The 24,856-nt window shown below is 40.4% G+C and overlaps 1 protein-coding gene across 2 annotated transcripts in view; it reads left to right on the forward strand.

The window, feature by feature from the left end:
* The window catches only part of DEPTOR (DEP domain containing MTOR interacting protein), a 140,293-nt gene that overhangs the window by 86,839 nt on the left and 28,598 nt on the right, over nucleotides 1-24,856 (forward strand). For both annotated transcript variants that reach the window (XM_028148014.2, XM_008143361.3), the window contains exons 5-8: nucleotides 10,470-10,652; nucleotides 12,381-12,515; nucleotides 16,193-16,263; nucleotides 18,325-18,429. In XM_028148014.2, coding sequence (XP_028003815.2) covers nucleotides 10,470-10,652; nucleotides 12,381-12,515; nucleotides 16,193-16,263; nucleotides 18,325-18,429 — 494 coding nt within the window. The remainder of the gene's footprint in view (nucleotides 1-10,469; nucleotides 10,653-12,380; nucleotides 12,516-16,192; nucleotides 16,264-18,324; nucleotides 18,430-24,856) is intronic.

Raw genomic sequence — 24,856 nt, forward strand, 5'->3', positions numbered from 1 at the left:
TCTAAAACTTCTTGTGTCTAACTCATTCCTTTAATTCTTGCTTTCTTTTGACTTCTGAGGTTTAAATATCTTCTAGTGGGATACTTGCCAGACTTGGATATCTGGTTAAAATTTCGTATTTTTCACGACTGAAGAGGTGACAGAAATACTCATGGGAGATGGACAAAGTGTTCTTTGGAAGAAGGGCAGAAAAAAAATACAACAACAGAAGAAATAGGTTCTGTGCAGGAACTTAAATGGCCAAAGGCTGAAGTCAATTTTTAGGAGCCTAAGAAGAATACTGTTTATGTCAGATGTTGTTTAGAATCTCTTCAATAAATTATGCCATCCACAGCAAAACTACACAAAAAAAGAGAGAGAGAAAAAGTGAGGCTTAAAATGGTTAGTAATTTGCCCAAATAACAACTAGTAAAAGTGGCAGAAATGGGATCAGACTGAAGTGGTCTAAGGCTAGGAACTTTGCTTTCCATTGGGTAGTATTATTTTATAACAGTTATTTGGCATAAGAAAGTTTTCAATAAAAGTCCCAATCTAATTGGTTTGTTCTTGTATGAAATAAAGTCTCTTTTAGAAGACATGGTATTGATGAGACTGAAAGGATGAGCAAATCAAAGTGTCACATTACAATCATCCTGCTAAGATAGATAGCTGAGTCATGTGCACTTAGTAGGTGTTCAGATTATTGAATAAAGGAATGGGCGTTAAGTGTGACTGATGCTAAAAAAGGATATCTCCCTGCACTCTTTCAACTTTAGTAATTACAGTGATCTATGTTATACCTAGGGCTATCTTCACATACAGAGAAAATGTTGAAACTCAATGTTTGTGTCATCAAACTTTTAATGAGAAAGGGGAGAGAAGGACATTTTTAAAAGCAAAATAATTCATTGAAAACAATGCAAGTGATGTGGGCAATTGTCACTTCTCTATTCAGAGAGAACTTGACCACCTGTCCCAATCACACAGCAGCAGCAGCAGCAGGAGGGTGGACACCTGGAGCCCATTGTTTCACAGTGTGGCTGTGGCCTGGGCACCAAAATCTAGATAAATCCTTGAAAATAGAAGTGGGGCACTAAATATGAAATTGAATTTCCATAAACCAAATGGCAGTCTATTATCAGTAGATGATAACAGTAAAAACAACAGCGGTTGTAAAATAATAAAGCTACAACTTATTTTACTTTTAAAATCTAATTTTATTTTTTATGAAAATATAGTTAATGTACAATATTATATTAGTCTCAGGTATATGACACTGTTATTCAAAATATATATCCCTAACGAAGTGATCACCACAATAAGTGTACTAACTACCATCTGACATGAAGGTACAAATTATTCATTTTTATAGTCTGCTTTACAGTTTGTTTAACAAGTATAGTGTAGTGTCACACAGTCCTTGTTTTCTCTGATTTGGTCACAAGTTAAGGTTCAATACACTATTGTGGAGAGAATGTGATGAATGAGGACTATTTAAATTTAATTCTGGGATCTTATCTCAAATGGTATGTTTACTCTGTTAGCTATCAGGGGTAGAGAGCTGGGAGGCAGAGAATAAAGAAAGGGTATGAATGAAACTCTAGGCGGGTAGCTAAAGCCTGAGGAGGTTAAATTAGTAGACAGATTTCTACTTCAATTAAAAATATTTTTAAAGCCCTTTTATCTTTTATAGAGTTTGGATTCAGAGTGCTTTTCTGGACTTATTTATACCAGAGTTAATGTTTTGTGCAATTTAACGTACAAAGAGAAAACAGATGTCAATAAATGTATACACAGCTATGTATTTTCAGGCGATAATTTAAGATACTGTTGCCTGACTCAACTTTTTTTTTTTTTAAATGAATCTTTATTGTTCAGATTACAATTGTTTCTCCTTTTTCCCCACATATCTCCCCACCACCCAGTTCCCACCCCCCCTCTGCCCTTACCTCCCCCCCCCCCCCCGCTGTCCTTATCCATAGGTGTATGATTTTTGTCCAGTCTCTTCCCATACTCCCCACACAGACACCCCTTTCCCCCTGAGAATTATCAATCCACTCCCATTCTATGCCTCTGATTCTAATAAGTTTATCAGTTTATTCTGTTCCTCAGATTTTTAATTCACTTGACTTTTAGATTCACTTGTTGATAGATATATATTTGTTGTTCATAATTTTTATCTTTCTTCTTCTTTTTCCTCTTTTTAAGGAATACCTTTCAGCATTTCATATAATGCTGGTTTGGTGGTGATGAACTCCTTTAGCTTTTTCTTATCTGTGAAGGTCTTTATCTGCCCTTCAATTCTGAATGATAACTTTGCTGGGTAGAGTAGTCTTGGTTGTAGGTTCCTGCTATTCATCACTTTGAATATTTCTTGCCACTCCCGTCTGGCCTGCATGGTTTCTGTTGAGAAATTAGCTGATAATCGTATGGGAGCTCCCTTGTAGGTAACTAACTGTTTTTCTCTTGCTGCTTGTAAGATTCTCTCTTTGTCTTTTGCTCTTGGCATTTTAATTATGATGTGTCTTGGTGTAGTCCTCTTTGGATTCCTTTTGTTTGGGGTTCTGTGCGCTTCCTGGACTTGTAAGTCTATTTCTTTCATCAGGTGGGGGAAGTTTTCGTTCATTATTTCTTCAAATAGGTTTTCAGCATCTTGCTCTCTCTCTTCTTCTGGTACCCCCATAATTCTGATGTTGGTTCGCTTGAAGTTGTCCCAGAGGCTTCTTACACTATCTTCAACTTTCTGAATTCTCTTCTCTTCATGCTTCTCTGGAGGAGTGTCCTTGGCCTCTTTGTATTCCAAATCTTTGAGTTGATTCTTGCAATCCTTTAGTCTGCTTTTGGGTCTCTGTATAATATTTTTTATCTCAGTCAGTGTATGTTTAATTTCTAGTTGGTCCTCATGGAATTTATTGGCCTTTTCCATGAAATTCTTGAAAAACCTTATAACCGTGGTTTTGAACTCTATGTCCAATCGCTTGTTTTCCTCCATTTCTTTGGTTTGTGATCTGTTTCCTTGCCTTCTCATATTCTCTGCTTCCCTAAGTTGGTAGGGTAGTTTTGTGTACTAGGTGTCCTATTGGTTCAACGGGTCAGCCTCCCAGTTACTTGAGGTGGACACTCTTTGTGTACCCTTGTGTACTGTGTGTCCCCCAGCAGGAGCTACAGCAAGGGCTAGTTTTCTCCTCCTTTGCTTGGGCGGTTTTGGAGCAGTCTGACTGGAGCTGCAGTTGGTTAAGCTGCCACAGAACAGGCCATTTATATGTAAAAGCCGCTGTGTGGAGCCGGGGTGGGTTTGTAGAATGTGCGGGGCGGGGCCTCAGGGCGGGGCCTCAGGGCGGGGCGGGGTCTCAGGGCGTCACTAGGCTGGGGCGTGGCCAACAACGATGGCTGCCGTCAGCCGTCTCTGCCTTTCCCGTTTCCAAGTCCCTGAGCCCCACGGTCCAGCGCAGTAAACAATGATTGCTGGGCGCACCACCGCAAAAAAGTCACTCTCACTTTCCGACCCGATGGCCGAGAGTCCAGCTTCTCCCCGTAGGTGTCTGGGTCCCCCGAGTGTCCCCAGAAACTGGATTTCAGAGTGATCGGGAGCTTGTCTCCCTGCAGGTTGAAGAAAAGCCGCGCACCCAGCCGCCCGCCGCCGGCCCGATTCGCGTGCCTCCGTACCTCAGCTTTTCAGCGATTGTGCTCCTTTCTGTTCTTAGTTGTCAGTCTTCCACTCAGCCAGCTTTCCCGTGGTTCTGGGTGGTAGACGTTTTTGTCTTTTAGTTGTGTTTTTGAAATTGTTGTGTGAGGCAGCAGATTAGTTGTTTAACTATGCCGCCATCTTGGTTCCTCCGTCTCTCGAGCCTGACTCAACTTTTTAAAAAAAATCACAATAAACCCAGAAATGGTTACTAGAAATAAAAACTTATCTAGAAAATTTTATTATAGCATTATTGAATGTAGTGATGTGGTAAATTTATGTACAACTTTGACTATCCACAACAAGCCATTATTTGTAGAGATCATATCAAAATGCAATTGGCTTATCTTTGGTACAGGGTGCATTCATTATCCCCTGAATCCAAGAATATATTATTTCCTGAGAGCATGGAGAACTACAAATGAATTAAGTGTATTTATCTTTGTGGCCAACATTATTCATTTAGCCAAAGTGAATAGCTTACCACATTTACAACCTATCAAACACCATATGGATCATTAGGCTAAATATGGTACTCTCTTAATAGGGACCTACCTTTCTGAGATTCTAATATTCATGTAACCAGAAGAATTATTCATTAGCGAACGTAGGTGATAAATACAGTCACAATCCTAGATTGCATTTGCTGGTGTAGACTTAGAAGGGAAATTGTTCATGAATAATTTCCAAGGAGGCTGGAAATTGTTCATGAATAATTTCCAAGGAGGCTGCTGAATCAGCATTATTGATAAAGGAGTTAATATGACACTTGATGGGTTGTATTAGATTATCTTCCTAGTGGTTTATAGAATTTTGAATTTCACAGTCCAAAAATTATTGCCAAGAATGAGTACTTAAAAAACAACAACCCTTCTATCTGTTTTTACCATCATTTCATAAAATACTGAACAAGAAAAGTACCTGGCATGTGGTCCAACTAACTCAATAAGTGTTAGTTGAATAGATAGATGAATGAATGAACAACAAACAAAGTTGTGATGATATCATTTCAGAAGAAAGTCTTTAAATGGAATATGCTTAGTTATAGAAAAAAACCTAAATGCATTATTCTTAAAGTTCTAATTTCTCATGCCCCAGCAAACTCTTCATGACATACCATCAGCCTACAGATTGGTTTGGGGGAACTGCTGTATAGACTAGCAACTAAATAGTCCACAGTTCACTGTATTCTGGACATGCCGCTCATTCCTCTTGCCACTCACCATGACGATTCCCTCCTGGTCATTTACTGAGCACCTCAGCCAAACACATAGTAGCCTAGGATTTGAGATGCCAGAATGATTAAGACAGAGTCTGGGCTCCCAAGTGACCTATTTGGGGAAAGAGATGTGCTCCCCTATCATCAACCCCCCTCCCCCCGCAACCTCCCATATTACCTACAATATGGTGTCCCAAGAAGATTGCCCATTACGAAGTGTGAGGGTGACAGAAAGAAAATAAAGGTAAATTCTATGATGAATCTGGGAGTGTTTGATAACATTTACTCCAACTTTACAGTCTTAATTCATTCTCTTGTGACCTGTGTTTCTAGGTAAATATATTGCTTTGGGTTCAGAAGTCTGAAAGCTATGTAGCCTTAGGCAAGTTACCAAACTAACTTAAGTCTTAATTATTGCACTGTAAAATGAAAATAACAGTAATACCACACTACCAAGTTATTGTGCAGATAATGTAATGTTTATAAAGTGCTTAATACAGTGGTAAATAGTGAGCTGCTCATTTCATTATTATGACTAAAGCTCAGCAGAGTGGGCTAGAGAAGGCAGTGAGTGGACACTGGATTTTCATTAGACATTGGTGGGCTGAGATGACAGAGCACCTGTCACAGAAACCAAGATGAAACTACATGTGACCACCTGGGTCGTGTCTCAGGGTAATGGAAAGAACATTTGATTTGATGTTGAAAGCTGGGTGCTAACAGTGTCTCTCCCACTAACCAGTTGGGCATATTGTCTCACTGTCTTTACCTTTTTTTTTTTAAATTGGAATATTTAAAAAATGAAATGATCTTTATGATGCAAAAAAAAAAATACTGAAAGCAATCTAAAGGCTCATGAATGGAGGATCACAGTACATCTTTTTAAAAAAATTATTCAAAACTTTCACTGTGTTAATCTAAGACACAGGAGGCTGAGCCATCATTTCTACCAGAAGGAATCTTTTAAGGTTCTTTGTTAAGTTACGTTGAACTTTTAGCTTTTCATTCTTTGGAGTTGATTGTTGATTTGGGTTTTTCTTTGAGGCTCCCAAACAAGCTTCTTATATGTGTGCATTTATTTTTCAGTTAGTGACAATTTTTAATGAATCTTGTTTCACCCATAGGTGAATTTCCATTGCACTTTATGTGAAATTTCCTTAGGACACTTGAAATTTCTATCTTGTACTACAGTTACACATGAGCATGTTTTATTTTCTGCTAGACTTTAAGCTTATCTAGAGCAAGAATTGGTTATGTAACTTTTCTTAGTATTCCTAGCTCTTTGAGTAATGATGATTTTTTTTTTACATGATTAGCCTCTAGGTATTCTTGCTATAAATGGATAAGAATGCATCAATATTTAAATGCTGAAAAAGGGTGGAGAATGTTCCTCTCCATCGAGTTTGGTATTTGCCAACCCTGTTTTTTTGCTCAACATAATTAGGTAGGTAGATAGAAAGATAGATAGTTCTATTTTGTTCAAAACAGGGGAGCTTTTCTATATTTTTCAGTTTTTAAAAATAAACATGTAAACCTTTTTTTTTTATTAGAAAACTAAGCTATTTTACAAACTGGAACTGGATTTAAAGGTGCTAATAAATTCCTTCATCCCAATTTTCATTTATCTTCCACAATTAATCTCTAAATACATAATATACATAAGACATTCAGGCATGCATCTATATTTACGAAGTGTTACCATTTTGCCAGTTCATACAAAGTGCACTTTTCTTCATGTTTATATAAAGAACTGTTTTAAAAATTGTTATTTTTAAATGCATATAAAATGGTTTCTTAGACATGACACCAAAGACACAAGTGGCAGAAGAAAAAATAAATTAAAACAGACAAAAAGATAAAAATAGACATCATCAGAATTAAAAACCTTTGTACTTCAGAGGATACCATCAAGAAAGTGAAAAGACAACTCACAGAATGGGAGAAAATATTTGAAAACAACATACCCAATAAAGGGCTTGCATCTAGAATACATGAAGAGCTATTACAACTTATTAATAAAAAGACAAACCATGAAGAGAATGAGGAGCCAAGCCACAGAATGGGAGAAGATATTTGCAAAAGACTTATTTGAAAGAGGACTGTTATTAAAAATACAACGAAGAACTCAAAACTCAACAATTAGAAAATGAACAACCTGATTTAAAAAATGGGCCAAAGACTTGAACAGACATGTCACCAAAGAAAATATACATATGGAAAACAAATATATGAAAAGATGCTCAACATCATATGTCATTAGGGAATTGCAAATCAAAAAGATTTGATCACTATACACCTATTAGAATGGCCCAAATCCAGAACACAGAGGATGCCAAGTGCTGGAGAGGATGTGGAGCAGCAGGGGCTCTCATTCACTGCTGGAGGAATTCAAAGCCATACAGCCACTTTGGAAGATGGCTTGGCAGTTTCTTATGAAACTAAACAGACTCTTACAATATGATCCAGCAGACATGCTTCTTATTTACCCAGAGGATTTGAAAACTTACATTCACACAAAAGTCTGCATACAGATGTTTATAGTAGCTTTATTTATACTTACCCAAACTTGGAAGCAACCAAGTATCCTTCAGAGGGTGAATGGTTAAATAAATCATGATACATCCATACAATGGTATATTATTCAGTGCTAAAAGTAAATGAGCTATCAAGCCATGGAAAGACATGGAGGAACCTTAAATGCCTAGTACTATGTGAAAGAAGCCAATCTGAAAAGGCCTCTATAACTGTATGTCAACTACATGAGATTCTGGAAAAGACAAAACTATGGAGACAGTAAAAAGATCAGTGATTGCCAAGGTTAGGGAGGATGGAGGGATGAATAGGCAGAGCATGGAAGATTTTTTGGACAGTGAAACTATTCTGTCTGATATTATAATGGTAGATATATACTAGTATCATTCTACACTTATCTAAATTCAGAGAATGTACCACACCAAAGGTGAGCCCTAATGTAAACTATGGACTTTGGATGATAATGATGTGTCAATGTAGATTCATCAGTTGTAACTAACTGCAGGATTTTTGATAATTGATTGGGGAGGCTGTGTCAGGGGGGCAGAGAGTACATGAGAACTCTGTACTTTCTGCCCAATTTTGCTATAAACCTAAAACATATATAATCTATTAAATCTTACCATTTGTGACAGCATGGATGGACCTAGAGGTTATTATGCTAAGGAAATAAGTCAGCAGAGAAAGGTAAATACCATATGATTTTACTTATATCTGGACTCTAAAGAACAAAATAAATGAATATATGAAATAGAAACAGACTCATGGATGCAGAAAACAAACTGATGGTTGCCAGATAGGAAGGGATTTGAGGGACTAAGTGAAAAAGGTGAAGGGATTAAGAAGTACAAATTGGTAGTTACACAATAGTCACAGGGATGTAGAGTACAGCATAGGGAATATAGTCAATAATATTGTAATAACTATGTACAGTGCCAGGTGGGTACTGGAAATATCAGAGGGAACACTCTGTAAAGTATGTGATTGTCTAATCACTATGGTGTACTCCTGAAACTAATACAAAATAATATTGAATGTAAACTGTAATTGAAAATGCAATTAAAAAATAAAATCCATTATTAAAAAGACAACCCAATTTGGAAAAAAATGGACAAAGAATCTGGATAGACAGTTCTCCAAAGAAGATACATAAATGGACAGTAAGCACATAAAAACATGCTCAATATCATTAACCATCAGGGAAATGCAAATCAAAACCACAGTCAGATACCACTTCACACCCATTAGGATAAGTATAATTAAAAAAATGAACAATGACAAACATTCATGTGGATGTGGAGACATTGGAACCGCCTACACTGCTGTAAATGAGAATGTAAAATGGGGTATCCCAATTGGAGAAGAGTCCAGCAGTTCCTCAAATCATTAAATATAGAGTTACTATATAATCTTCCCATTCTACTCCTAGCTATAAACCCAAAGGAAATGATGATGTATGTCCACACAAAAATGTGTACATGAGTGTTAATAGCATCATTATTCATAACCACTAAGTGGAAACATGTTCATCAACTGATGCACAGGTAAACAAATGTGGTGTCTCCATACAATGGAATATTATTCATTATTTGACAATAAAAAGGAGTGAAGTACTATCACATGCTACAACATGGATGAACATAGATGAACTTTGTAAACATTATACTAAGTGAAAGAAGTCAGTCACACTGAACTTTATATTGAATGATTCTATTTATATGAAATGCCCAGAATACTCAAATATATAGAGATAGATTGTAGGTTAGTGTGGTTGCCTAGCACTAGGGGATATGGGTAGATTGGAGGTGACTCCTAAGGAGTGTGGGGTTTCTTTTTTGGGGTGATGAAGATATAAAAATTGATGTGGTGATGGGATGCACAACTATGGTAATATACTAAAAGCCATGGAACTGTAATATTAAATGGGTGAATTATATGGTATGTGAATTATATCTTAGTAAAGCTGTTACAAAATGCATAATCTCTAAAAATAGAACCATGTTTTGACCTGTCTTGCTGAAAATTCAAGCAAAATAAATAAATAAACAAATGAACCCTCTCGATTTATTTCAAAGATGCAGGATTTCTGACTGCCTTTAGCTATTAATAGTAGAAAAGAAATTTATTACAGCATAAATCACATCAAGTTGAAAACACACACAGAAAAACAGGCTTAACCCCACATTTCATAACTTCAGGCATGTGGAATAGGACTACTTTTTGAGACCATGTACCCAGTGTTTAATATCCTAATAATTATTTTGACATTAACATAAATGTAGATCTTATATTGGCAATGTGCTATGTTGCTCTTGTCTGTTTAGTTTACAGTGTAAAGACTGTTGCTATTTCAATTCTCCATGAGAACCTAAGCAAGCACAGGAATTACTTGTCATAGAGGGAGTGCAGAATAGTGGTTTGGAACTCGAACTCTGCAGTCATATACTGTGGTCCTACTTCTACCTCTGCCATCAACTGGGGTCTTCTCTGGGTTTATCTTTATCCTAGGCTGCTCTTACAATTAAAAAATAATAATAAACCAGTACTAAATTCATAGTTTCTTTGTTTTCTTATTTGGCAGCCTTCTATGTACATATTAGATAGAGCTGCTACATCTCGCAGGCTTGGCGAAGTGGCCTAATGTAGTAGGCGTCCTGTCGAGTCCCATGGCACAGACTTCCTGTTCACCTGAGCTGGGCACTCCAGGTGTGCCCCCTGCCATGGGGGCTATGTTTTTACCCACCACATGTGGGTGTGGGACCAGGCCGTTGTGTGTCTCTGTCCCTCCTACCAGTCTCTATGTGGCTTATTTATATCTTTGGTTGTAGGACTTCTGTTCATCTAGATTTCAGAAGGTGTCAGTTAGGTTGTTCTATTGTCTAGTTGGATTTTTTATATGGTTGTGGGAGGATGTGAGTATTGCATTTACCTATGCCACCATCTTGAGCAGAAGCTCTAAATTCTGTCTTTAAGCCTTTCGGCTGGAGTCTTCTGGCTGCAGTACTCAGTGGCCAGGATGTCAGATAGTCCTCATCTGTTGTTTCTTCTCCCCAGTGTCCAACAAGCACCCATTCGTGGACAGCAATCTTCTCTACCAGTTCAGAATGAACTTCCGGCGGAGGCGAAGACTCATGGAGCTGCTCAATGAAAAATCCCCTTCCCAGGAAACGCACGACAGTCCCTTCTGTCTGAGGAAGCAGAGCCATGACAACCGGAAATCTACCAGTTTTATGTCAGGTAGGTCAGTTCCATTGTTAAGTCAATCACATGATTTTGTCTTTTGAGAAAAAAAATATAGCAATAACTCCCCTTTGCGAAATTCTGTTCTCTAGCAAATTTTTATTTATTCATAACCAAGAAGTATGCAAAAGAAAACAACAACAACCAAATTGTTCCTGGGGAGTCAAATTAGATTATCATGAAGTCTGTTTTATAAAATTATGTATTTGAGTTATAGAAGAACTCTGAAGACCTGAAACCTATATGTTCATGTTGACTAATGTCACCCCAATAAATTTAATAAATAAAAAAAGAACACCTCTCAAGCTGTCACACCTTATTTACTTTTCATTTGTAAACAATTGTTATCATTAGTGATACAGTGTTCTAAATTACAGCATTGAAAAGCCATATATTTTAAGGATGAATAAAGACTTCTGAGGGCATATGCAACTAAAAGGCAACTGGTTATCAATCAATTATGAAAGGGTGACACTATGGAAAGGAGACACCAGCTCATAAAGCACAATAGCCTGGGATATTACGTGTAAGATCAAACAGTCTCATATTGATAGTTAAGCCTGACAGAAATGACGGTGACTGATGTTCTCAAAGATAATCGCATTCATCCAGAAGAGGTTAGCCTGATATGTCATTCTGTGTAAGAGGCTGAGGAGCTTTAACGGGTATCAGCTCCTCTGAAAACTTGGCATTGACTGTGGTTGGCCTAAGGTCTGAATGCTCTGAGCTTAACCTGAGGGCAAAACGTCCATGGGTGTCTTGGCTGTGTATAGGGAGTGATGATGAGAATGAGTGCAACTGTCTTGAGAATTTTCTGTGCCCCTGTCAGTGAGTCAAGCTTGATTGTTCATTTAATTCTCACAATAACTTGAAGAGGAAAGACTTTTCTTCTCCCCATTTTATGGGCACCCTACAGCATGGTCTTCTGTAAATTCAGAATAACTATTCACATTCTCACTAGTGCTAAGTTTTGTCTGTTTTTTTTTTTTGTGTGTGTTTTTTTTTAATGGGCCCAACAGAATAAGTAATGATGATGAGAAGGAGGATAATAGTAACCATGGCCACGATAAAAACAGCTTTTATTTTGTGCTTCTCATGTGCCAGGCACTAAGCTGCGTTCTCTCCATGGCTTCGTTCATTCATCATATATACCTGGCTCTCCTCTCCCTTGAGAGCCAGCCAACTTCATGGCAGAGAGAACCAGATCATATCATTGAAGCCTTTGTCTCACATACACTTTCAAAGCCTAAATATGTGCTGTGTATTTTAGTCTCCTTTTCCATGGCTCTGGGTGATTCATGATTTCATATGAAAGCAGGAGGCATTTATCAGTACTGTTAGTTGGTTAAGTGTATATCAACACTTAATTTACTTCCTTCCAGGGACTGCTCAACATGGGCTTAGTGGTTCTTGAAATAATATTTTATGTAGCTGAGTACTTGCACATACATTATATAATCCACTTTATGCACCAATCCTTGATATAGTATTATTATCACTTTATAGTTGGGTAAATTGAGGCTCGGAGAACTGAAGGAAATAGCCTCAAGTTATGCAGTTGGTAAGTGGCGGAGTTGCTACTCAAATCCATGCTTTTCTCACTCTGAAGCCAGAACGCTTTCCCTGGCACAGGTAACTGGCCTCTGTACCTGGCGGCTGAAAGCCCACGTGCTCTAGGGAACCAAGACCACCACCCTCAGTGACCTTGTGTTTTCCCACCCGCAGTCAGCCCCAGCAAGGAGATCAAGATCGTGTCTGCCGTGAGGAGGAGCAGCATGAGCAGCTGTGGCAGCAGTGGCTACTTCAGCAGCAGCCCCACCCTCAGCAGCAGCCCCCCTGTGCTCTGCAACCCCAAGTCTGGTGAGTGGTTGAAAGGCAGTCCCCTTTCTGACTATGACCTGGGGGACTTGGGCAGATGTGCGGGCTGGGTTCCCTGGGAAGCAGATTCTCAGACTGAGGGAGACTAGTATGTGGGGATCTTATTATAGTGTGTCCTTAGGGTCAAGAACTGTTGATTGGAAAAGAGGGACGTAGGGCTGGGCAGAGGAAAACAGAGCTGCAAGCCCTCTCAGTAAGGGCTGCAGCTAACCCCAAGGGGAGCTCTGGATTTGGGATAGTCCTTCACAGTTGTCCAAATTTCAGGTGAGATGGCCAGGCCTTTGCACCTTCATGCTGATGAGTCATTAGGTGTTGGCTGCCCCTGGGAAGAGGGTGTGACCTTGAACAAGAGAGATAGTTGCAAAAACAATTGAGAGCATTGGCATCTGAGGGCTGTCTGCCATTAGCAGTCCTGGCAGCTGGGAGGAGCCCCTCAGGCAGTCCTGAAGGAGGGTTTGAGCAGCATATCAGTATTCCCCAGACTGCAACTGATGCAAAGGTCTGTGGGTTCCCAGCACCCCTAAGGAAGAAGCATGGTCTATCCAAACCCAACTGTACCTCTAATTGATTCTTGGTGCCTGGTGGTTTCCAACTCTATTTATCAACCTCTTGGCCTTTACATTACAGAAAAAAAATCTATGCATAAAGATTGTTGATAAGCCCTGGCTGGGTAGCTCAGTTGGTTAGAGCATTGTCCCAATAAGCGAAGTGCAGGCTTGATCCTCAGTCAGGGCACATAAAAGAATCAATCAATGAAAGCATAAATAAGTGGAACAACAAATCAATGTTTCTATAAATAAACAAACAAATAATATACTTTAAAAAAAGATTTTTTATGAACTTGGACTTTGAAGCAATCTTCCCTTGACCTAATTAGTTCCTCAGTCCCACAGGAGCCTATAACCCATTGATACTACCGCCTTCTCATGGCCCCTTACCCACCTGCTTCCCAGGATTAGATTGCATGTCCTTCATGATAATCATTGCCTTGAAAATACCCTCAACTACACTTGTTTAGTGCTCTGTCTATCCTAGTTCAATATATTACCTTCAGGGAAGACTTTGTTTCTTTGTTCGTGTTTCCTTATCACCAGATGTTGAGGATGCAAAGATGAGAGGTCATGGCCCCTACCCTCAGTGAATACATCTCTTTAGAGAAAAAAACACCACATTATGCATTAGTGAGAATAAGGACAAATAGATGTTGTTAGAAGGGCTTTAAGAGAAAACTCTGTCATCTAATGCTATTATGTAGGCAATCGGGTATATAAAATATATACTTTATTGATTTTGAAAGAGGGAGGAAGGGAAAGAGAGAGAAAGAAACATTGATGCAATGTGCAATGTAGGTGCAGAACATTGATTGGCTGCCTCCTGCACGCCCCTTACCAGGAATCAAGCCCACAACCCAGGCATGTGCCCTGACCTGGAATCAAACCAGCAACCTTTCGATGCATAGGATGATACCCAACCAAGTGAGCCACACTGGCCAGGGCGGGTATTTTTTTTTTTTTAATCTAACCTCCACTCCCCACCCCCACCCCCACCATTGGGAGCGTTAGCTCTAAGAATATCTCACTGGGAAATCAGGGAGCACTCATATACTAGGAGAACTATATTGTTAGAAATAGGATATTTGAAGTTCTGATAGAAATCTGACAGTTATCCTCAAAATTAGAAGCAAAAGAGTTCCTTTCAGGAATGGGTCAGTTGTGCTAAGTCATTTTACATGTTTTTTAGTGCACAAAATAGTGGAATATGAACGAAGTGTTAATTGCCTAAATCAACCCATCTTCCCTGAGACGGGTTTGCATTGTGTCCTCTTTCTCTTTACTCCTTGGCTCAAAGGGAAGAGTTCGCTGATATGTAAAGTCAGGTTGCCTCTTTGGTGTCTTTAGGGAGGAGAGCTATCAGGACTTAATTGTGGTTCTTAAGTCCTACCTCTTATCCATATTCTGACAAGCTTCTACTGGCCTTCACAGTAAGGCATTTAAAATTAATCATTATAATATATACATCAGTACTGTATATAAATGCCCTAAGTCAGAGGGGAAAAGAAAATGCTACAGATATTACCATAAATGATATCATTATGATGAGTAAATAAAATTTAAAGGATATGAAAAGAGAAAGCTAAAAGATAATCCCCTGAGCTCCTAGGTTTTTATATTTTCCAACAGAAGAAAAAGATAAACTATGTCAAAAGACAAGAAATAACAGTTGGTGAAGACATGAAGAAAAGGGAACCCTTGTGCACTGTTGGTGGGACTGTATATTAGTACAAGCACCATGGAAAACAGTAGGGAGGTTCCTCAAAGAATTAAAAGTAGAGTTACCATTTGATCTAGCCAGTTCTACTTCTGGGAATTTATCTGAAAGAAACAAAAATACTGCCTTTGAAAAGGCTGCACCCCCATGCTTATAGCACCATTATTTACAATAGTCAAGACATGGAAACAATCTGAGTGTCCATCAATAGATGAATGTATAAAGAAGTTTTCAGATATATATATACTGGAGGCCTGGTGCATGAAAATTCATGCACTGGAGGGGGAGTCCCTCAGCCCGGCCTGCCCCCTGTCACAGTCCTGGAGCCCCCAGGGCGGGAGGTGACCCGGCGATCGGGGGAAGGTGATGCCCCCATCACACCTCTGCTGCTGCCACTGCCGGCAGCGCAAGCCTCGGCCAGCCCTGGTTACCTGAGCTTCAGGCAGCCCTGGGTGGCTGGGCAGCCACCATCTGAGGCTTGCCTGTACCTCAGGCCAGCCCTTGGTGGCTGGGGGGCTGAGAGGACTGGGGGACTTCGTAGGCAGGCGCGTGGAAAGGCTGAGGGGACTGGGCGCCACCATCTTTGAGGGCAAGGCAGTCAATTAGCATATTCCCTCCTTTTTGTCTGTGGGCACTGCCATCTTTAAGGGTGGGGCAGTCAATTAGCATATTCCCTCTTTATTAGATAGGATGTGTATATAAATGTATATGTATATATATGAAATGTATATACTATTTATGTAAATTATATAAAATATATACAAATGTTATTTAGCCATAAAAAAGAAGTCCTGCCATCTGCAATAATATGGATGGTATTATACTAAGTGAGATAAGTCAGACAGAGAAAGACAAATACTATATGATCTTACTTATATGTGGAATCTAAAAAACAAACTCATAGATATAGGGAACAGATTGGTGGTTGCCAGAGATGGGGGATGGGGTGGGCAAAATGGGAGAAGGTGGTCAAAAGGTACAAACTTCTAGTCATAAAAGAAGGGGATATGATGTACAGCATGGTGACTATAGTTAATAGCATTGTATTGTGTATTTGAAAATTGCTAGGAGAGTAGGTCTTAAAAGTTCTCATCACAAGAAAATAACACTTGTTACTGCGTGTGGGGATGGATGTTAGCCTACTCCTTAGCCTACTCCTTGCTTCCCTTTACCTGCTCCATTTCCTCTTGTTTCCGTAGCTCTGCAAGTTAGGGGTGGGCTTATTTATGTTTGCTAATGTTTCCTGTCTTTACTCGGCTGGAGTATAACTGTGAGGCAGGGATCTTTCTTTCCCGCTTTTGTTCCCTGATGGTCACACATGAGGCATTCAGTAAAGTATCTGCTGCATGAATGAATGAAGGGTGCACCTTGATTTTGTGTCTGTCTTACAGTGTTGAAGAGGCCCGTCACTTCTGAGGAACTCCTGACTCCCGGAGCACCGTATGCCCGGAAGACATTCACAGTAGGCTCATTATTTGGTTTTTCTCCTGTGCTGCTCGTTTTTCTGGGCCATGTCGACATGTCAGTGTGCCAATGGGTATTTTACAGATGGAATGGAAGAACCTCTTAATTTTCCTTTTTGTTTTTGGCATAATTATAATAGTGGGCTTTCTTGATCCTTAGGCACTAAAATGACATGATTTATTGTTAATACAGCATTTTAAACTCCTTTTGATGTGCCCTTAAAAAAAGCTTTCTATTGTGTAATGTAATTACATATTTTAGGGCAAATGGTGGTACAATAGTCAATAATTTCTTCTGGGTTACAGTTAGTTCTACTTAAATTGTTTAAGACATTAGGGAGTCATTAGACAGAGAAAGAAAACTGTGGGATAAATTGTTCTACAATAAGGAGTGGTGCTTTTGACCATGTTAACATGTCTTGAGTTATACATACACCTGACTGGGGGGCACTGAGTACCTGTGAGCATCTCCTGACCACCTGCCCCTTCTTGGAGGTCCCTCAGCCTTCCTCCCACTCCTGCTTGACAGCACCTCACCCCCTCTCCATCCCCTTCAGTCACTTCACATCTCCATCAACTGCCTCTTTTAAACACTTCTAACTTTTACTTTATGAATTCAGGGGGAGAAAGATCTTTGCACATTCATTTACACTGCAAACATCTGTCAAGGACTGCTTCCCATTCTGGACACTGAGGAGCTAAAATAGGATGGTCCCAGTCATAGCCAGTCAATATGAAAACACACTGCTAACACGTCTGTCTCAGGAGAAAAGTTAAACTGCATTTGGGGGTGAAACTAGGTATTCTGAACTAATGACAGAAAACCCTAAAATCAATCATGTGCCTAAGTCTTTTTGAGAATATGCACAGAAATTTCACAGGTTTCCCTGCCTTTTCTCGGTGTCTAGCATTCAAGAGACAATTGATTGCATTTTTTAAAAAATATATTTTTTTATTGATTTTAGAGAGAATGGAAGAGGGAGAGAGAGTTAGAAACATCAATGAAGAGAGAGAATCACTGATCGGCTATCTCCTGCATGCCCCCTACTGGGGATCGAGCCAGCAACCTGGGCCATGTGCCCTGACTGGGAATCGAGCTGTGACCTCCTGGTTCATAGGTCAACGCTCAATCATTGAGCTGTGCCAGCCAGGCTTGATTGTATTTTTAAAGTATTTCTTTTTGGTTTTAAATTTGTTTTGTTTTTGTCTTATTCCTGATTTTTTAAAACTATTATATTTTAAAATCTTTATTGTTGAAAGTATTACATATGGTCCCTTCTCCCTCTCCCTGTCCCCCCCCCCCCCCCCCGATTAATCCCCTCCAACCTGTCCCCATCCCCGGTGGTTTTAAATTTCAGTGCCAGCCTTGCTAGGAATTGATTGTGAATGTGTTTCGTCTGTACTTTAGTCAAAGACATGACTGGGAGCCGCCCAGGGATGGAATTGCCATTTCTAACAATGATTCTATAGGAAAAGGCACCCTCTGGCTTCAAACAACTTTTAGACGAGCATCTACTTGTAAATTGTGAGCTTTGTGTACCCTTTCACTTTCTTTTGTTGGTAGAAAATTGTGCTTCAGGAAAGCCAAGACTCTTCCTATTTCTTACCATTAGTAATTTAAATTAGTACTTTAGACTACAGTGACATAGCAGGTCATCAAGAAAGTATCATTTGAATTTAGGGGGAAAGAGGATTCAGTCAAAATTGGATCTGGAGAGAAGATTCAAGCATGTGTTTAAGACCTTCTGACCTTCCTATCTGATGAAATTGTATAGTGGCCTGAGAGAGAGAAGCAACCTGCCTGGTATTTATTGATCAGTGCCTCTACAGAAGCTGTTTGCTGCCAAACAAGTGTTTCCCGACCACAGTTTCTGCATCGATATGCCTGTTTATAATAGAAGCAGAGCGCTCCTTCCACTCCTGACAGGGTAGAGATGAGACAGAAGAGATCTGCCACCGCTCGAACTTCATCCTGGGCTGGCTCTCTCTCTGTCTCTGGGAAGGTCGGGAGAATTGCCAGGGGCCGTCTGCTGATTGCTCACTGCGGTTTTCCTCTCTAGATTGTCGGTGACGCTGTTGGCTGGGGCTTTGTGGTGCGAGGAAGCAAGCCATGCCACATCCAGGCCGTGGACCCCAGTGGCCCTGCGGCCGCGGCAGGAATGAAGGTATCTCCAAGACAGCGGAGTCTGAATGCCTCTCTCACTTTGTTTTATTGTTGGTGCCATCTGTAGGTACTTTGTCACCCTAAGTGTTTGGTCCCATCTTTCTGAATGGGGTTGAAATGAAGCCCAAAGGGTCTGATGTAGCAACTGGGAGGGAAAGTTTTCCTGTCCCTCTCACTGTGCCTCCTGGGTCTCCCAACCTTCCTTGGTTTTTCACATTTCTTCCCTTAACCAACACCGAGCTTGAAAAAAGGTTTCTTTTTGCGTAAATCTTATCTAATAACTCTACTTCTGTCCTATACGAAGTCTGTTCCTGTGGGAAGAGAGCTGGATTCACAATTTGGTTCTGCTGGTTACTAGCTCGTTGACGTGGAATAAATTCCGTAACATCGCAGAGCCGGTTCCTCCTGTCTGGAATGATGACCGCATTCCTTCCGCAGTTTTAGGGATTAAATATGTAGAAACTCTAGATGAAGCACAAAGAACTGCACAAACATAAAAAAGTTGAACGGATTGTGTAAGATTTTTTGAAAATATTTTTTACATGTTTTTAGTACAAAAGTAGTGCATGCATAGTCAAGAAATTTTGGAAAATACAGACAAGCAGGAAAAAATTATAATCGCCTATAATCTTTCCTAACTCAGAGACAACCACTGTTAAATTTTAAGCAACTTTATTGAAGTATAATTGACATGCAGTAAAGTGTAGCACTTTAACATTTTGATTTACATGCTTCCAGACTTCTTGTGTGTGTGTGTGTGTGTGTGTGTGTGTGTGTGTGTGTGTATACTAGTATATACACACATACACAAATTGTTTTTTATTTATACCAAAATATGCTATAAGAGGATGTTGAGTGCCTTGGCTTTCTGCTTCAAAACACCTTTATCTAGCATAGTGGTTTCTTCTGGCATCTGCAAAACATTCCACAGAGGACATTTATCTCATGATTATCTGGGGCTATGGAAGGTTGCACAAGGCTTGAAGGCTGCAGCTCATTCCCCTGCTCATTTCTTCACCACTTTCATCCTCTCCCATCAATCCTTTCCCCCGGGCAGCAAACCAGTGACGCAACAGGCATGACTTGGATCTGCGCAGCTCTGATTTCCAGCACCTTCCCTCTGGCACTGCTTTTCCCTCTGGAAAAGAAAGGTGGGCGCAGAGACGGACTCCCTAGAGCACAGAGCACGGATTCCCACCAGTCTGGGTAATCAGTGCTGATTTGCTTAGGGGTTGACTCTGCCTCCCCCCACCCCCTCAATTTGAACACCCTGTTCATACCAAGAGGTGCAGGCTCCCAGGTCCTGTGCTCTGCAAGTCACGGAAGCCTTGTTGGCTCAGGTGGCCTGTGTTAGACGCCCTTCCTACCTCCTCAGTTCTGCAGTGGGCACAGCACCAAAGGAACCCAGAGCCGGAAAGTTGGCTGGGAGCATAAAGGGCAAGCGTTTGTATCTGTGCCGAGGCTGATTTTTTCATTTTCTAATGGAACTCTTGGCTGTGGGAAGAGTTTTATATTTTATTTCCACAGTAAAGGGCTAGTATGAATTATTTTTGGCAGGGTGCTTTAGTCCTGAGCATGCACTCACTTGCCACAGGGCTTTGACTTAAGCTCGTTTCCTTTGGGGAAAGCAAGGGATTTATATTGAAGCTAAAGACCTTGTTTTGCTTGGCCAAGTGTATTTAATTGATTTTAGTGCATCCTCATTGATTAACATGCATAAATTTTCTGGGCATTGTCTATTGATTAGTTAATTAACTCCTTAATGTATATACCCTGGTAGATGGGTAATCTGGTATATTTTTTTCAATTCCATATGCTCATATTTCACATGGTTTATATTCTTAGCTTCTCAGGGGGTGCACAATAGCTCTCATATGCTGTAGAGCAGTATAGAATTCACTAGAGCAGCATTTCCAAAATCGTGCTACACAGCTCTCTGGTCCAACAAAATCTCCTGTCCTGCAGTTCTGTGATCAAAACAGTTTGAAGCTGCTGTATACTTTATTTTTCTCCTGGGAATTCATAAAGCACATTAGCATATTATACATTCTGTTGCATCCAGCAGGGGAAAAACCTGTTTAGATTGCCTATCACAACATTTTATCATTTAATAGAAACACACCAGTGGAATCTTGAGATTTTTAAGATATAGCACAATAACTGCTCTAATATGCTTTTGGTCAAACTCTGATTGGAATTACTGTATAGATAGATAGATAGATAGATAGAAAGATAGATAGATAGATAGATAGAAAGAAAGAATATATGGAATTGAAGTTAAATGAAAATGACAGTGAATATCACGCCCTTCCATGTAACTTACCTGTGTGTATTCATTTAAATTGCCTAGTACATTATTTTCTTACAGAAAATACAGAGTAAATTATTTCCTATTTCACCATATGTATTAGTTGTAGAATAACTCCACTTACTTAAAGAGCCATTTGTGTTACCCATGACCTGTCACATCAGCATGGCCGTTGTGTGGGAAACTGCAGGCTGGCATGTCTGGTTGTGCGGGGAGGGGATGTGGGTGCGGACCCGACAGGAGCCTTCCCTGACCTGGGCCATGATTGAGCTGCTTGGTCTGGCTGGTAGCCTTTGCCCAAAACTCTCTCCAGAAGCTTCCTCTTGGCACCTCTGACTGGCAAGAGCTGGCCCAGGACAGTGCAAAGGGCCCCACTTTGCCTTTGTTGTCACTCTCTACACTGAACGCAACCCCTCAGGTCATGGCTTAGCTTTATCCTTCTTTCCAGAGTGAACAGGGCCGGGCAGGTGGGCCTTTGCATCAGCGGGATTTTTATACTTTCGCTGTGGCATCTTAACTGCCAAAAGCAGATGATTTTGTCACTGAGTGTCTCATATGTATCATTTCTCTCTCTTTTATGCCACCTACTTATGGGATAGGAAAGTTTTAAGATGTGGGCCACCAGTGTGCAGGAAGGACAGGCCTCGGACTAAAGAGACTGGGTGCCATTCCCCCCGTTAACACTTTCAGACCTTTCCAGACCCAAAGGAGAGCTCTTTGCCTGGTTTGGATGGAGCTCTTAGTCCATGACGAGGGAAGACCCTGAGGTGAATATTCAGATTTACATCTCTAGAAAGTCTGGAAGAACTCCAGAGAATATGTTTCCTTAGGGAGTGATAAGATCTATCTCAATTCTTTTCTGGGTTGGAATAGAGAAATCTGTGGCCCTTGTGCCTAGGCCACCTAGCCCCAGTGCCTCCCAGCAGTGCCTGCCTGCCGCCTCTGCACAGCTGACTGAGGCTGGCGGGCTGGCCAGGCAGCCAAACTGCAGGCTGGGGCTGCTGAGATGCATGTAAAGATGTAGGGCAGGAGGGTTCCAGCTTGACTTCAGTTGTAAATGGAATTAAGTTTTAGATGACTTGGTCGAATACTAGACTTTTACACTATCTCAAGCTTATTTGAAAATCTTGCCTTTGGCCCTGGCTGGGTGGCGCAGTTGGTTAGAGCCTCATCCCGGGTGTGGATTGGATCCCTGGCCAGGGCACAAGAATCAACCAATAAATGCATAAATAAGTGGAGAAACAGATGGATGGCTCTGACTCTCTCTCTCTCTCTACTCTCTCTCTAAAAATCAATTTTTAAAAAAAAAAAAAAAGAAAGGAAATTTTGCCTTTAATCTACTCTGGTTTTCCTCTTCCCTTCTGATGACCACCTCTTCATCAGTGGTAGCATATTTGTTCCCAGAGACCAAAAAGGAAGCAGATGTTACAAGATATAACCTTATCTTTAGTGTTGTCTGGATCAAGACCCACATAAAAGAGAGAGCTATTAATTACAGTTCTAATAAGATGCTGTTTTGTTTCATATTGTTCTGCTCCCCTCCCATGCCAGAAAACAATGGTTGTAATGTTCATTGAAATTCTCACTTGAATCAGCAACTTTGAATTTGGAGTTATTCTTATTTTGAAAGTTTTTTTACTTAAACAATGAAATCTGTAAACCTCTGGTGGAGAAACCTTTCCTTGGCATTACAACCAGAATGGAGCATGAGATATGGGAATCCTCAAAAGTGTAGTCAACCCCTGCAGTGCATTTTCATCTAGAAGAGGGTTGTTTCCTATCATTTGTCTCTGGCAACTCTACATCCATCCTTTAGGAATTCTATTTGGACTGGTGGCTTCTGGTCCAACGGGGAAAGGAGGAAAGAAGAGAAGGATCTATAATATATTAAGTGTCTTCTGTATGCCTGACCCTGCACCATGCAGGCCCTTTCTGTCCAAGAGTTCATTTAATATCAGCATCTAAACACTAAACTCCTGGAGGAAGACATCTGTTCCAGGAGGACTAATTCTGTTTCTTACCTCTTTTATCTGCTTTGAAAAGATAAAAAGGCTACAGTCTAATGCCTATCACTCACTTAAATGTGACCTCATATCACAACCTTTAATGATATTTTCTTTTTTTTTTTTTATCACATCAATTCTAAAACCATTTCTGGACCACACTATCTATCATAACTTTATTTTACATGATCCTCTAGTGGCTATTCTTCAGTCTAGTGAGGGCAGATTTTTTAAATTTCACAAATACATCATCATTGTGCCTATGTCTGCCCCTCAAGCATATCTAATTAAGTGACTCTGGCACTTAAAGTCCTCTAATGAATTCCCATTACCATAAGTTCCAGACTCTTTCTATGGCCTACAGAGTCCGTGATCTGGACCCTGCTACCCTGTTTTGCCTACAGCTCCATTAGCCTTGACTCTGTGTCTCCCAAATACCAAGTTTGTCCCTGCCCAAGGTTGGATGACTGGTTCTGTTTTGTCATTCAAGTCTCAGATTGATTTTTTTGAGAAGCCTTCCTTAAATACTCTTTCATATTCTCCCTGTCTTCCTCCAGTTACTCTTTATCATATTGTTCTGTCTTATTTTAAAAAAAACACCATACTATTTATCAGAGTCTGAATATAGTACTGAGATGTTTAATATCTGTCTGTCTCCAGGAGCTCCATAAATGTAGGAACCTTGTCTGCCTTGACTACTATATTCCTAGAATTTAGCCCAATTCCTGGCATTCGGTAAATGCTGGAAGCAAATTTGTTGAGTGAGCCTAAGAATGGGTGTTTCCATTGAAAGGCTAAGGAACTCACTCACTCACTAAACACCTGCGTTGTGTCCCATGCACTTCACAGGCATTGCCTCTTATTGTTCTTACAGCTCTTGAAGGTGAGAGGGTTGCATTTTCTCTACTTTGCAAATGAGGAAATCAAAAGCCCGTTCATTGCTTTCCCAAGGTCACCCAGCTTGAAAATGTCAGAGCTAGATTCCAACCTGGTCTCTATCCCAAAGCCCAATAATGCTTCCTATTGCATTCTTTCAAGAAATGCAAGCCCATGAGGCAGAACAAATAGAAGGTATATGCCAAGGAAACCTCAAACCCCTTGTAAACTGCCCAGGGATGTATGATCTCTCATGTCTCTTGCGGGGAGAATTGTCAGGGCGGTCACATGATCACCTGAGCCAGCTTGAAGAAGATCAAATAAATAGTTTTTATTCTTGGCATCAGCCCCTTACTTAGGTCAGGACTAGAACTTGCAGGGTCATCCAAGTGAAAGATGCAAAATATTCACTTTTGTTAGTTTAATCCAACACTTCTCAGAGCAAACCATTCAGCCTTCAGCTGTGAAGGAATTTGAGCTGCATTTACAAATACGGAACAAAAGATACCCTTGCTCTTTTCTGGAAAGTTTATTTTTTTCTGGTGGGGATAATTAAATTCTGTGAGAAACAGTATTCAAGTTTTCGGGCAACCCCATGCCAACTCTCAGAGGGATTTCGTAACTCCTGGCTTCTTTTCTTGTTTCCTGCTGTGATGAATTGATGGATGTGGATCTATGGGGCCTCTTTTCTCTCTTTGTTTCTTTGCATATTTACATAGAAACAGAACTACCTGAGTCAGAGAAGAAATTAGTGGTCATTGTGTTCTGCCTCCCACCCCCTGCCCCGTCCTTTCAAAATTTTTGTTTCTCATATTGAAGAAAATGTCAAAATCCTGCTCTTGGTCTTTCTTCCCCATGGCAACAAACCTGTACATGTCATAGAATTTTCTTCTTGAACCAGGAGAGCCCAGGTTGGGCAAACCACCTGAAGTTTCTAATTAATTAGCCAAGACAGTGTGGGCACTGAAATAGCCAATTGTGGGTTGATGATCACAACTCCGAACTCTCTAGTGGAGTTGTTGTTGCTTAGTCAACAGAAAGTGGTGGGTCAGTGTTCCTTTGCTCCCCATCTGGCAGTCCTGGGAGGAGACAAATGGCCACTGCTCAGGGCCTCAGCTCAGATCCCCTTCCTGCTCTGTGCCCTTCCTTAGTCATCCTGCAAGTCCAACTCTGACAGCCCGGGAGAAGACTGGCAACTCGGCACAGCTCTGCTTAATCAGTATTTATTGACCACCTACCAT

This window comes from Eptesicus fuscus, chromosome 19 (assembly GCF_027574615.1).
Source record: "Eptesicus fuscus isolate TK198812 chromosome 19, DD_ASM_mEF_20220401, whole genome shotgun sequence".
NCBI lineage: Eukaryota > Metazoa > Chordata > Mammalia > Chiroptera > Vespertilionidae > Eptesicus > Eptesicus fuscus.